General features: G+C 47.3%; 1 protein-coding gene across 1 annotated transcript in view; it reads left to right on the plus strand.

Moving 5' to 3' along the window:
- Positions 1–13,938, plus strand: part of Nsf (N-ethylmaleimide sensitive factor, vesicle fusing ATPase) — a 135,090-nt gene extending 121,152 nt beyond the window's left edge. The window contains exons 18-21 of the mRNA XM_075990470.1: positions 7,646–7,780; positions 8,901–9,014; positions 11,958–12,013; positions 12,437–13,938. Coding sequence (XP_075846585.1) covers positions 7,646–7,780; positions 8,901–9,014; positions 11,958–12,013; positions 12,437–12,458 — 327 coding nt within the window. The 3' untranslated portion in view covers positions 12,459–13,938. The remainder of the gene's footprint in view (positions 1–7,645; positions 7,781–8,900; positions 9,015–11,957; positions 12,014–12,436) is intronic.

Below are 13,938 nucleotides of genomic sequence, written 5' to 3' on the forward strand. Positions count from 1 at the left end.
TAGCAGAGCATGCACCAGGGCTCAGGAGTGTCTTACAGTTAGAATCACAGGCTGTGGTGTTAGCAGAGCAGGCACCAGGGCTCAGGAGTGTCTTACAGTTAGAATCACAGGCTATGGTGTTAGCAGAGCATGCACCAGGGCTCAGGAGTGTCTTACAGTTAGAATCACAGGCTGTGGTCTTAGCAGAGCAGGCACCAGGGCTCAGGAGTGTCTTACAGTTAGAATCACAGGCTGTGGTGTTGGCAGAGCAGGCACCAGGGCTCAGGAGTGTCTTACAGTTAGAATCACAGGCTGTGGTGTTAGCAGAGCATGCACCAGGGCTCAGGAGTGTCTTACAGTTAGAATCACAGGCTGTGGTGTTAGCAGAGCAGGCACCAGGGCTCAGGAGTGTCTTACAGTTAGAATCACAGGCTGTGGTCTAAGCAGAGCATGCACCGGGGCTCAGGAGTGTCTTACAGTTAGAATCACAGGCTGTGGTCTTAGCAGAGCAGGCACCAGGGCTCAGGAGTGTCTTACAGTTAGAATCACAGGCTGTGGTGTTGGCAGAGCAGCCACCAGGGCTCAGGAGTGTCTTACAGTTAGAGTCACAGGCTGTGGTGTTAGCAGAGCAGGCACCAGGGCTCAGGGGTGTCTTATAGTTAGAGTCACAGGCTGTGGTGTTAGCAGAGCATGCACCAGGGCTCAGGAGTGTCTTACAGTTAGAATCACAGGCTGTGGTGTTAGCAGAGCAGGCACCAGGGCTCAGGAGTGTCTTACAGTTAGAATCACAGGCTATGGTGTTAGCAGAGCATGCACCAGGGCTCAGGAGTGTCTTACAGTTAGAATCACAGGCTGTGGTCTTAGCAGAGCAGGCACCAGGGCTCAGGAGTGTCTTACAGTTAGAATCACAGGCTGTGGTGTTGGCAGAGCAGGCACCAGGGCTCAGGAGTGTCTTACAGTTAGAATCACAGGCTGTGGTGTTAGCAGAGCATGCACCAGGGCTCAGGAGTGTCTTACAGTTAGAATCACAGGCTGTGGTGTTAGCAGAGCAGGCACCAGGGCTCAGGGGTGTCTTACAGTTAGAATCACAGGCTGTGGTCTTAGCAGAGCAGGCACCAGGGCTCAGGGGTGTCTTACAGTTAGAATCACAGGCTGTGGTGTTAGCAGAGCAGCCACCAGGGCTCAGGAGTGTCTTACAGTTAGAATCACAGGCTGTGGTGTTAGCAGAGCAGCCACCAGGGCTCAGGAGTGTCTTACAGTTAGAGTCACAGGCTGTGGTCTTAGCAGAGCATGCACCAGGGCTCAGGAGTGTCTTACAGTTAGAATCACAGGCTGTGGTCTTAGCAGAGCATGCACCAGGGCTCAGGAGTGTCTTACAGTTAGAATCACAGGCTGTGGTGTTGGCAGAGCAGGCACCAGGGCTCAGGAGTGTGTTAAAGTAAGAGTCACAGGCTGTGGTGTTAGCAGAACAAGAACACAGTGACAGGGGATGGGGAAGCTTTGTCCATGGACAAATATTTAGAGCTTATTTTTTTATTATTGCTGTGTGTTACCATAATGTTAAAAAACCTCTTCAACCTGAGAGTCCACCACTTGCCTGTAAAAGAAATTAAAATTTTTCATGGGCCACTCAAAGTCTTAGGGGCCTGGGACACTGTCCTAGTGGGCAGGTTGTAAGGTTGTGTTCAGTCCTAGACATTGGAGAATTTTGCTTCTTTCTTAGTTCTTATCTGTGTTCTGGTTAATTGAAATTGTTTAGCAAGTTGCCTCTTCAGAGGTGAGATGCAATTACTGGACACACTGGATCATGGTCTATGGTAAATGAGGACAGGGTGTGGGGGAAGGGAGGTTCTGAAATACGAACATGATACAGACACACAATGGCACAAAACTCCTAACAGATTGTGCAAAAAGAGAGGTTCCCTGGGGTGAAACCACAGAGGTGGAAATAAAGTTAGAACAGTGATGCCTTCAGAACAGGGGTTAATTTACAAATATCAAGCTGAAAACTGAGCTAGGTGCATCAGGGGCTGGACCAGCTAGACAGCCTGGGGAAGAAGTCTACACAAGCCATTCCTTTGGCATTAAGAATGGTGTGGCATGGTCAGTACAACTTTATTTTCTTAAGTTATTTAACCTTTTCTCCTAAGAGTTCAGAGGTCATTTCTAGCAGATGTCTATCCCAAACTTGTAATTAGTAGGACAGCTATTGTAGACACGGATTTAAAATTACGCAGGGAGCCAGGTGTGGTGGTGCACACGCTGTTAATCACAACGCTGGGGAGGCAGAGGCTGGAGGAGCTTGAGTTTAAGGCCAGCCTGGTCTACAAAACAAGTTCCGGCACTACACAGAGAAACCCTATCTCAAAAAACAAAACAAGACAACAGAAAACAATAGATAGATAGATAGATAGATAGATAGATAGATAGATAGGATTTCACACTCCTGGCTGCTTTGTCTGAGGCCCCGGGTTCAATTCCCAATGTCACAAAACAAATAAGCATCCAACGGTGAGCCCCGGAAATGGAGTCAGTGGGCACAAACTCCAGATTCATCCCCTTTGTGGAGCTAAGTCCAGGTGTGTCACCTACCCCCAGGTTCCTCAGCTACCCAATGAAGAAGAGAATAAGAGGACAGGGAGAAGGGAACCTCCTTAGATGCTGCTCCGAGCGTCCTGGGGTCTTTCTTATGAATTGGTTGACAGATTCTTTAATATCACAAAGTTGTCTGCTTCTGCCCATTTCAAATCATCTGGAGTCCAGGCTCCAGTTTCTACCCCATCAGCCGTGAGTGCCTTCCTTGTCCTCTGCTCTGCTTACAGCACCAGGTTGGCTACAAAGGGCTAAGCAAAGAATTCGCTCCAGGGTAAAGTCTAATGGAGAATTTAAGTGTAGTTGTCTGCCTAGTTACAGCATGATTTATTTGGAACATCCTTCCTTTGGTATTCAACTTCAGCATTTAACTGAAGGAGGAAAAGTGTAAAGAGAAGGAGAAGGAGCCATTGTAGCGCCAGACATCTGAGCCATGATCCAAAATGCAGGCTAGGCATGGAAAGGCTCAAGAGGCCATCACTGCGGCTGCCGGACTCTTGTTGTATTTGTTTGTTTGTTTACAGTACTGGGCCTTAAAGCCAGGGTTTTCCTCTTGTGAGCAAGCTGTGAGTCACTGAGCCACACTGGACCCTGTTGCTGGCTGGTTTTCACTGGGTTACGGCAAACCAAGAGTTGAAGGAGGCAATAATACTCCTTATCTCACTAACTTGGATTCCTAGCCTCCCATAAATCTCTTTTCCTTTTCTAGAGAAGTCAATAGTAGGCAGTCAGTAGCTAAGGGATTGGTCGGCTAAATAGAAAGTTGTGACAGCCTTGGGCAATGACTTAAATTGTAAACAAAGCCCACGCACCACCTACGCTAGAGTATTTTCACTAAATGTGGTAGTCATAGCATTCAACACTTAGTACTCAGGGCCGCTGACACTCTGAAATGAAGGCTTCCTGATAAACATTGGTGTGACGCACATTTTTCTAGGGGAGAAGAGAGATCTACTACCCTTGAAAGCTGAACTGGATCGTCATCCTTTCGTTCAACACGTGTTTATTAGCTGCCTGCTGCACAAGGCCCTGTGCTGTCGTCCCTGGGTAGCCTTTCCTACAAAAGACTCTGAGACATACAAGAATAAGCAAATACAGGGCATGAAATCAAGTGGATAGTGTATAAACGGTGATTTGATCGTGCGCCAACAGAGCAGAACGGAGCAAAGGAGAGGACGCACGGTGGGTGGGGCTTGAGAAAGCTGTGGAAAAGCTGGCGTTCGAGCAAACCCTTGGCACAGGGAAAGCCATGCTGACGGGGAAAGGAAGTGTCTTGGGAAAGAGACTGTGGGTGCCCGTGCATATGCCAGGCAGCTGGGCCCAGTGCTTCAGAGACTGGGCAGGAGAGATGAAAGTGGTCAGATGTCTAATCACTGCAATGAGGGAGCAATGAATGGGGTCAGGCACAACTGTTCCTAAGGTCTCGGTAGCAAATGACACAGCTGTATATGCCCTTCCCAGGAATATGCCATTTTTGTGGTGGAGGAATCTGGTGCTGAGATCATCTACCCCACATCTGTCACACAGCTGCAAATGATGGTGCTTGTCCCCTTTTTACTGTACATGCTGCCCAGCCTTCAGAAGAATTCCATTGCTTTCCTCCTTACCCCCAGGCTGGCATCAAAAGCACCCCAATATGTGTAGGCTATGGACTAAAGGGTGCAGGACCCTTTGGGGGAGATTTACTCAGAACTGACATGGTACCCATGTGGCTGCTTTGTCCCGAGAGGAGAGCATCCTGCAGGCATGTGCCAGGATCCTTTCTCTCCACCAGTCCTTTCTCCTTAGGACCCTTCTTTGGTTTCTCCTGATGCTTTTTATGTTAACTCTATCTCCTTCCTTTCTTTAGCATTCCAAGTCTTCCTTTCATTGGCTGCCCACATCTCTCCAAAGAGACTTGGTGCTGTGGCTCAGGGCCTCCCAGTACCCACAGAGGGTTTAGTAGCATTTGAGATCTATCCTGCTCCCTCGGGGGCCTTGTCCGTGCCCACTCTGTGCTGCTACTCCAGGTTGCCCCACTCTGAGACGCTCCACGCTTCTCCAAGTCTCCACAGCCATCGCCATGTTCTGTTTTCTGGTCCGTGACTTGGTAGTGGCCGCTGTGTGCTGGCCAGCTAAACTGCAATCACTTTGAAGATGCAAACTAAATTTCCTCATTCGCCTACCTAAAATGAAGAAATTCTTGCTAATGTTCCAATTAGTGAATGTTAATTTCATCTTTTTCTTACTGGGTTTACAAATTCCTAATGTTCTGACTTTTTTTTCACTCTTTTTACAAAAACATCAGATTGTAATCATTAGAAAATAGAGGTGAAGGCCCATCCCACATGGCAGATCTGAACCTCGCTTTTAAACTCACTTCTTAATCCATCCCAGGGTTTCCGATTGTTCCGGATTAATTCTTCTTACCGAGGGTGTTACATTTGCCGCGGTGAATGGCAAGAGCAGCCTCTCATTCCCGCATAACTGACTTCACTTTTGTTGCTGGGTTGGAGCCAGCCCTTCCATTTCACTGCAGTTATTATATTGGTGGCATTTTTTTATTTAGGAAAAGAAAAAAAAAGCTTTATTCCACATGAACTTTTGTTACAAATCAGTTGATTGGGGCCAATCAATGGCAGACCTCTGAAAGGCTGTGGATTATCTGGTTAGCCCTTTGTGTGGCAAAAGGCTTAGATGTTGCTTGGCTCTTGGCTCATTCTTCGTCCTGTAAAGAAGTGGATTTTTGAAGGATCAACACCTGACTGAGCCCTGCCTTTTTCATGGTAATGTTTTCACCTGAGTTGCTTCTTATAGTGCTAAGACTTGGTTAACTGATACTTATTTAACCTTGGAACAATGTCCATCCTAATCCGATTGGCAGATCGTCATTTTATTTGCGCCTTTTCTGTGTAGCCTCAGGACCAGCAAATCTCAGGAGAGGATGCTGGGAGCGACTCCCTGCCCCCCAAATAGGTTACTACTGCTTTGTTTCCTCCTTCCATGGGACGTGTTTGGGCACTGTGGTCTTTCAACCCGTAACCACACATTAGCAAGATAGATTTCCTCTTTGGATCGATCCCGCCTCTTCTAAAGCCACACTCCCATGGCATGCTGCTGGCGGCTCTTGTCCTTCAATGGAGACCCGGTGTGGTTCCTTGCATTAGTCCGTCTGCAGCTATTTCTCCATGAGAACACTTCCAGATGAACATTACCACTAATTAATACACAAAACGATCCAGCACAATTTAATTATTTGGTAATGTTTTTCAGTGTTTTCTTAAAGATGATGCTTTACAAGTCAAGGCCTGAGCTTGCCTGGGTCATGACCTCTCCACAGTGTTTGCAGTCTTGTTAAACAAGAAGACAGGCAAAACATAAATTAGCGTCTCCATTATAAGTTACCCCACACTTCCCAATCTTTCAACACCGTGAAGACATCTGAGTGGCTGTAGGAAAAGTTCCTCGAGGAAGATAGTGGTGGTTGGGAAGTCCAGCTTTCTATAGTGAGCCAGAAGCATCTACAGAGCCGCTCTTGAAAGAGCCCAGTGTTTCTGTCTATGAAAGGAGAGCAATGAGGGAGCTGGGCAGAGGGTGCTAGGCACCTAAGGTGCGGAAAACAGCTGATATTCCTTAGTTATGGCCAGGACAGGAGCATCACCAAGCTCAAGAGTAGAGGGCCAGCTTGGGCACATAACCAAACCCTAAAAACAGTATCCATTCTAATGAGACTGAATGAGATTGTTTCACCTTTTGTATCTGTTAGCTTTGGGGAATGTGTTCCAAAGTTAGCATTAGAATTTATTGTTAAAAGTATTTTTTTTTTAGTATAGAAGCCTTTTTTGTTATAGTAGAAGCATATAACTGTGTTCATGAGTGTGATTACCTCAGCACCCAGCTTTTGTTATATGTTTGCTGTTGGACCTCTGCTCCCTCTGACTTCATGTCTTTCCTGCTCATCCTCTGAATCAGCTCACCCATTGCTTAAGACTTGGCCTGCAGACTCCTCCCCACAGAGAGCCCAGCCTCTTCTGCCAGGTTCCCTCTGGGTGTAGAATGTGCCTCTTTTCCATGTGGCACAGTCTGTGGGCTTTCCTGTTGTTTTTATCTTTCTACCTCTCTATGCAAGGTCATTCCACAGTCACTCAGGAACTTGGCAAATGTCTGTTGATAAGCATTTGATTTTTTTTTTGGTTGATATGTTTTTTTTTCTAGTTAATTTATTGACCAGTAATAATGATTTGCCTTTAATCTGTATACATCACAAATAAATTTCTACCATGGAATCTTTGCTCAGTCATATATTAAACCAAGGAACTAATTATGTCATGAGGGTTTCTGAGTGCATGCATGCGTGTATGTGTGTGTGTGGTGTGTTTATGTGTGCACACATATATTCTAGAACTTGAACATAGTCTCTGTGCATGTAGGCAAGTACTCTACCAGTGAGCCACAGCCTGCCTTCCAGTTTGTTTCTTATGGGACTTCATGGTGGGGCATTGTTATTCTTGGCACAGAGTGGACAAAAGCTGTCGACAATTAGTGGTATAATGTGTGCAAAGCCCACGTTGAAGGTTTTAGAGGTTTGGGGGTGCATAGGGGATTGTTTTATTTTGGAGACAAGATCTCACTATGCAGCCCTGGCAAGCCTGGAACTTACCATGTAGACCAAGCTGGCAGAGACCGGCAGATCTCTGAGTTGGGGCCAGCTAGTCCACATATTGAGTTCCAGGCCAGCCACAGCTACATAGTGAGACCCTATATGACACTACTTCCCATCACGCCCACACCATGATGCCTTGAGGATGAGACTGTAGCATACACTCAGTGTCTCTGGCTTTGGTTTGGTGTTCCCCGGTTTACTGGTCCCCTCTGCTGGCATCAGTGGGAAGGGCCCACTTCATTGTTGCTGCTTCTGAGTTGTGGCATCTATGCCTTGTTTTGTTTTATTCGGAAAATTCTGGGGGTTTGTGGGTTTTGCCTACTCGTTTATATGCACAAATAAGTGGATCCTGCTCATTTCATTCAAGCTTCCTCCAGTCTTCTCACTGGCCTTTTTATCTGCACAGTAACACATCTTTCTCTCGGTAACCAGGGCCGCAAGCTTCTCATCATCGGGACCACCAGCCGCAAAGATGTCCTTCAGGAAATGGAGATGCTTCATGCCTTCAGCACCACCATCCACGTGCCCAACATTGCCACGGGAGAGCAGCTGCTGGAAGCTTTGGAGGTAAAGATGAGTCACTGTTAGAAACTGTTTATCAGAAAGGAGTTGAGGCCTGAGATAATGCAGAAGGGTTCTCAGCCACAGCAACCAGCATTTAGTGGAACATCAAGCTAGAATGTTGGCCCCTTCACTGCTTTTCAGAAGCTAGAAGAAGAGGACACAAAGGAGAGTGGATAAACTTCTCATTCCTGGGTGTGGGCAGCACACAGACTGCAGGGGTCAGTCACTCTCTTCCCAGCATCTGGTCCTTCTGGATCTCACAACAGGGGCGTGGATGGGTGCAGTGTGGGGGATCTGTCACTCTCTTCCCAGCATCTGGTCCTTCTGGATCTCACAACAGGGGCATGAATGGGTGTGATGTGGGGTCATTACTGTTTCTTCACAGCAGCTGGCAGCACATTTCGTTGCATTTAAAAAACCAGAACAATGATTAAAGCCTTTGAAACTACAAAAAGAAGCTACTCAAACTTCACAACTTTATAACGTGAAAATGTTTCCTTAATTGTTGAAGCGTTTAATTTAAAAACTGAATATTAGTGTACACATGACTAGATGAGATCTGTTGGAAAATATGATGTTAAGTTGTTTGGTGTGGGAGAGTCAAGGAGACTTCTTAAAGGTCCCACCACTTAAGAGAGGCCGTGTGCTCCCACAGAGCACCTAAGAGAGGCCGTGTGCTCCCACAGAGCATTGAGAGAGGCCGTGTGCTCCCACAGACTATTGGGAGTGGCCGTGTGTTCCCCACAGAGCAGAAGCCAGCAGAAGTATTTCTTGATCACCTGTTTGAGCAGCCTTTTGTAGCTGGGATGAGTAATCATAGACTGGAGTTGTTTTCCCCCAGAAAATATGTCTCTAAGTTTACTAAAGGTCTCTAGAAACACAGCATAAGATATGTCTCTTTCAGACAAGGTAATCTTAGCATCAGGGAGGCTAAGGCAGGAGAATTAACCGTGAGTTTGAGGAGAGTCTGGGCTACCGAATAAGACCTTGCCCTTGGGTGGTCACATGTGGCTAGAAGGGTCAGTTCATCCTGGTCAGCTAGCTCCTCCCACTGCTCATGTAAGGGCGAATGTTGGGGTGTGTGCTGTAGACAGGGCTTCATTATTGTTTATTGCTTTTGTAGCTTTTGGGCAACTTCAAAGATAAGGAACGCACCACGATTGCTCAGCAAGTCAAAGGGAAGAAGGTCTGGATAGGAATCAAGAAGTTACTCATGTTGATTGAGATGTCCCTGCAGGTAAGCTGATTTCTTCTCTGTGGAATTTCAAGAGTGGAGGTGGCACACCAAAGGCTCAGGGACACTTGTGCCATCCTCAGAAAGAGATGAGAAGAGCGTAGTGTGACTTTTAATTTTAATGTAGAGTTATTAGGCCTGACAGTCAGAAAGGACTTCAAAGAGCCATGTGCACAGGTTGTCAGCGAGTTAGTCCCGGTCACACACTCTCTACTATAGTCCTCTACGTCAGGGTCAGTAGTGACTGCACAGACCCAAGAGATGTGTAAGGACACAGGGACTTGTGCAGATTAGACATGGCCTCTGTGCATGTCCCCTGCCCTCTCCTAGAAATTTTTTTCTTTGCTTTTTGTTGGTTTTTGAGGCAGGCTTTCTCTGTGTAGCCCTGGATGTCCTGGAGCTCTCTATGTAGGTGGGGCTGGCCTCAAATTCAGAGATCCGCCTGCCTCTGCCTCCCTAGCACTGGGATTAAAGGTGTGCGCCACCACTGCCCAGCTTCCTAGCAGTTCTGTGCAGACCGCTGGAGGGTTAAAACATCCCGACTCCCATAGACCACACATCCTCATAGGCAGCGGAGACCACATGGGTACTTCCTTGTATCTACTGCAGTTCCCTCCCTTCTGGAACTCCTCGCTTCCATATGCCTCTTCACGTGCACACACGTGTGCATCATACATGTGTGCAGACTAAGAAGGTCTGTGTGTGCACACACCTGGGCTGCCGCCCACTGTGCACGGCCCCAAGGCCAGCTCAGCACGTACCAGAGTACTCAGGAAATCTCCCTCGAACAAATGAGTGGATGAATGAATGAGTGAGCCATCCCCAGACTCGAGTTTGGAGACTGGAGTTATTCTCAGCACATGCGTTGCAGGGCAGTCCTGCCCTTGCCGGCGTCAGCAGTGGGATTTCTCGCTTCACGTTTACAGCCGAAGGAAGCTCTTGGACCAATGAATATAAACTACGGAGAGAATCGTTTTCATTCTCTCTGATAAACTTAACTTAAAATTAAATTTTTTGTGGTTTTCAGAAACCAAAAGTTTCCCCAGCTTCCAGCAACTGTTTTTAAGTCGATTTATGTATTTTCCATTATTGAGCAGTAAATTAGAGCCGTAGACTGAGCGCTGTGCTCGGGCTTATTCCTGGTAAAGGCGTACATACAGGTGTACTGGCTCTGTCCCTGAGAAGATAAATCTGTCAGAAAGTCAGCTCTACCCTTCTTTTCTCAGTTTCAGTACAATCTTTTAAAATAATTGCATAGAAGAAACCATGTGAGTTTTTCTCCCCACCCCGCCTTCCTCCTCTCCCTTTGATGCCCGCAGCTCAGTGATCATCTTAATACCTCTTGTGTGGGGAGGGGGAAAGTGAGAGTGGGGTGTTCGGCCTAATCGCCAGCGACTGACACTTCATAGGCCTGGAGTTTGAACCCCTTCACGTCAAATGGATTCCGTGCAGCTGAGTGACTTCTCTTTAGATCTGCCTCGGGAGCCGAGCTGGGGTGGAGAGACGAGTAGTTGAACAGAGTGGAAGTCGTGTTCACGCTGCTCGCCGTACCGATTTTGTTAAAACTTGCTCGGTGTTGAGGATCTGCTCTGACTGGATGTCACCTGAGGGAATAAAGTCATTTATCTAGATTACTTTTTTCCTCCCTTTCTCTTGGCTTTTAATTCCATAGCTACAGGCAAGTCAGTAAGTCGTTCCTCACACATATTAAATATAGTTAATGGGCGAAGACCTGCATGTACTGACTGCAGCGAGCTCCAGCCAGTTCCATTTTTTAGAAAGAACTTTGACAATTGATTCATGTGTAATTCTAGTCCCCAAGAAGAAAAATGGTTCTTTTGTTATACGGTCGCACTTTTTCCTAGTTCTTTGTAGTCTGACCCCTTAACTTTGATACATTTGAAACTTCTGTTCACTGTTTTGCTGGGGACAGAGGAAAATCTTTTTTATAAAGTGATTGGAGGGGAATTTGATTGCACAGCTGCCCGCAGCTGCGCACAGCGGAGCAGAGGGAGCGGAGCGTTTGCTAGCTGCTCTCGGAGGGCGGGGAGTTCCTCTTGGGAACGGACTTCTGCGTACATGCTTTAAAGGTGAGGTGTTTCTCACATGAAAAGTTCATTCTAGGGAATTAGAGATGTTTGTAATGATAGTCTTCCAGATCACCTCCGGTCTAGTCTCCACCATCAGGCCAGGAAGAATACCACACACTTTGCCACAGTGGAGTAAACTGGAGACAAAGTGACAGCTACGAGAGCTCCTGTCTCAGAGCCCACCATCTTGGCTTGGGTTTGTGACTCTCTGGCAGCCAGAGACCAGGGGTCCCAAGAGCCCAACAGCACTTTCTGCTCCCTTGGGTGTGGGCAGCATCTCCACCAATCCCAAAGGAGCACTGCCGCTGGAAAAGCCAGGTCACTGAGTATGTGGAAGTCAGAACTGTATTTTGGTCCCTCAATCAACCTCAATTAGGTTTCTTCAAGTTCTGTCTTCTTCCTTCAGTAAGATGTATGAAATAGATGTCATTTGAACTCCCCCCATGAGTCAGCACCGGAATGCCTCCAGGCATGTCTGGACGACCCCCTCCCCCCAGAGCCCATCGGCTGGTCTGTGGTGATGCCTTCCTGGTGTGTTTCTCCTCCTCACACTAGTATAGCCAAGGGAGCACTTGGTTGAGGTGCCCTTGAAGGACCAGTGGCTTTTCCATATTGGGAAGTCCCACTGGCTTCTAAATGACATAATCTGCTCTATTATGCTTCAATACATTGGCCAGGAGGCAGGTGACACCTTTCTGAATGCCCCTGGAAGTGTGCGGTCAAACCTGGCCCTGGTGTGTGTGTGTTTTTGTTTTTGTGTGTGTGTGTGTGTGTGTGTGTGTGTGTGTGTGTGTGTGTGTGTGTGTGAGTGAAAAGCACCACCGACATGTCCTCTCTATTTCTTCTGATGATTTAGATGGATCCTGAGTACCGCGTGAGGAAATTCTTGGCCCTCTTGAGAGAAGAAGGCACGTAAGTACATGCCATCCTCGGGAGCACCCACTGCAGGTCTCCAGTCTGCAAGGTCCCAGGGCTTCCCCGGAACAGCAATGCAGCACCATGCACAAGTCTGACGGTTTCTTTCCTACATAACCTTCTTTCCGTGTATCAGGTCTCCCTGTGTTGTAGGTCTGAAGGACCAAGCAAGGAAATGGGCTGTTCTGTCGGTCTGCTCTCCTTGTCCTGCTTCCCAAAGCACAGGGGAAACTTGATGGGACATATTATTGGAACCGCTTCTAAAATGCATGGAGCTGTGGCCATTGTCTTTCAGAAGTGCCCATCAAGTAGCAAATGCATGGGAAATGGAGAAAAGGCCCAGAGCTCTTAGTGACTTTTTGGTGAATGTGTTTTTGCGGAGCTCATGGTTTTGTGTCTGCTTTGGGATTTCTTTTGCAGTAGCCCCCTGGACTTTGATTGAAAACGGACTGTTTACAGCAGTGACCAAGGGAAGTGACCAAGGTGAAGATGGCCTGGATCGTCACTCAGCATACTCACGACAGCGGACGGAGTAAACCGCTCGCTACCCTCAGCGCTCGTTCTGCATGATTAGTGCGGCCACCTCCCTCGTGCTCCTGAGATCCTCGTGTTTCCTGGAAGGTGTGAACTTCTTTAGGCTACTCCGCTTGCCCTCCCATGCTAGCTAAGATGATCCCTGCCTACGTGGGAGGCATGCTGCAGCTGTGCACACTGCTCCCGCCACGCCCACCCCCAGAAAACACTTGGCCTACCAGCAGGTAGGCTTCTCCACGTGACCAAGCGCAAAGGTAGACGTTCCAAGAGGCTCACTTGGTGTTCCTCCTTGCTAACGGCTGTGTGTCTGGTTAAAAGGTTCTTCCACAGAATGTTGTTATCTGTGCCTGAAGAAGCAGGCTTTGAATACCTAAGATGCTGTTCTATTTCTAAGTCGCAATCAGGAGAGCTTCCCTAATCGGAAGTCCTATCATTCCTGCCGTGGCTGTGATATGCCCTGAGTGTAATTAATTTGTTCTGTGGTAAGAGATATGCTAATCATTACCACTCGGTAGATGCTGTTAAACCCTTATGAAAGATACAGATGGAAAGCTGTACATCCCTAAACAGAAAAAAATATTAAAATAATCTACAAGCCTCTCAGCTCCAATTAGTGTCCAACTCTAAGTGGGTCAGCTCCTTGGGATGACGTCAGAGGCTTATTAGGGCCATACTCTTCCTTTTCCTCAGCCGAATGGCTTACAGTTTCCTCTCCCTGTATCTCAAGCGATCTGTAATGTCTAAAGCACATAACTAAGACACTATTATCCAGCAAAGCCAGCCACCTCCTCGTCCTCTCCCTCAGTCCTTGAATATCCATTCCAGTGCATTCCGTTCTTCCGAAACAGGAGGAACTCACCCAGCCCTTTGGAGGGAGATTTGTCTAATCAGTGGGTTAGAAGAAATTTAATTAGGTCGTCATTCATGGTGATGAGTCTTAGGGAGCATGCCCCTCTCCCCACTGCTGCTGCTGCTTAAAACACAAAGACAGTGATCAGAAGCCAGTCAGGGGGCTTGATGCCACAGGGGCACCTGGGTGTGTCTCTGACACTGTCCCCACGGTAGAAGGCAGATCATCTCCTAATCTTGCTGTCTGTGTACTTCGTTTTGGGTTTTCATCCCTGGCTTATTTTGTGGCTTTAGAAGAGTGAACTGTGAAACTGTGATGCCCGTGGCCAGTACTGTGGTCTCTGTCCATCACCATGGTCCCTGTTGTCTGTGGTCCTGACTTTCTCCTATCAACAAAGCCGTGTATGGATTAACTTATGTTTCTTGTTCAATGAAGTTAATGTCTTGTGTTTTTGTCCAAAATTATATTGAAAAAAGATAAATACTATATTGTGTAATGCAAATCGAGGGAATGCAATAAAGAGTAAATATACTGGAAA

Source organism: Microtus pennsylvanicus, chromosome 11 (assembly GCF_037038515.1).
Source record: "Microtus pennsylvanicus isolate mMicPen1 chromosome 11, mMicPen1.hap1, whole genome shotgun sequence".
NCBI lineage: Eukaryota > Metazoa > Chordata > Mammalia > Rodentia > Cricetidae > Microtus > Microtus pennsylvanicus.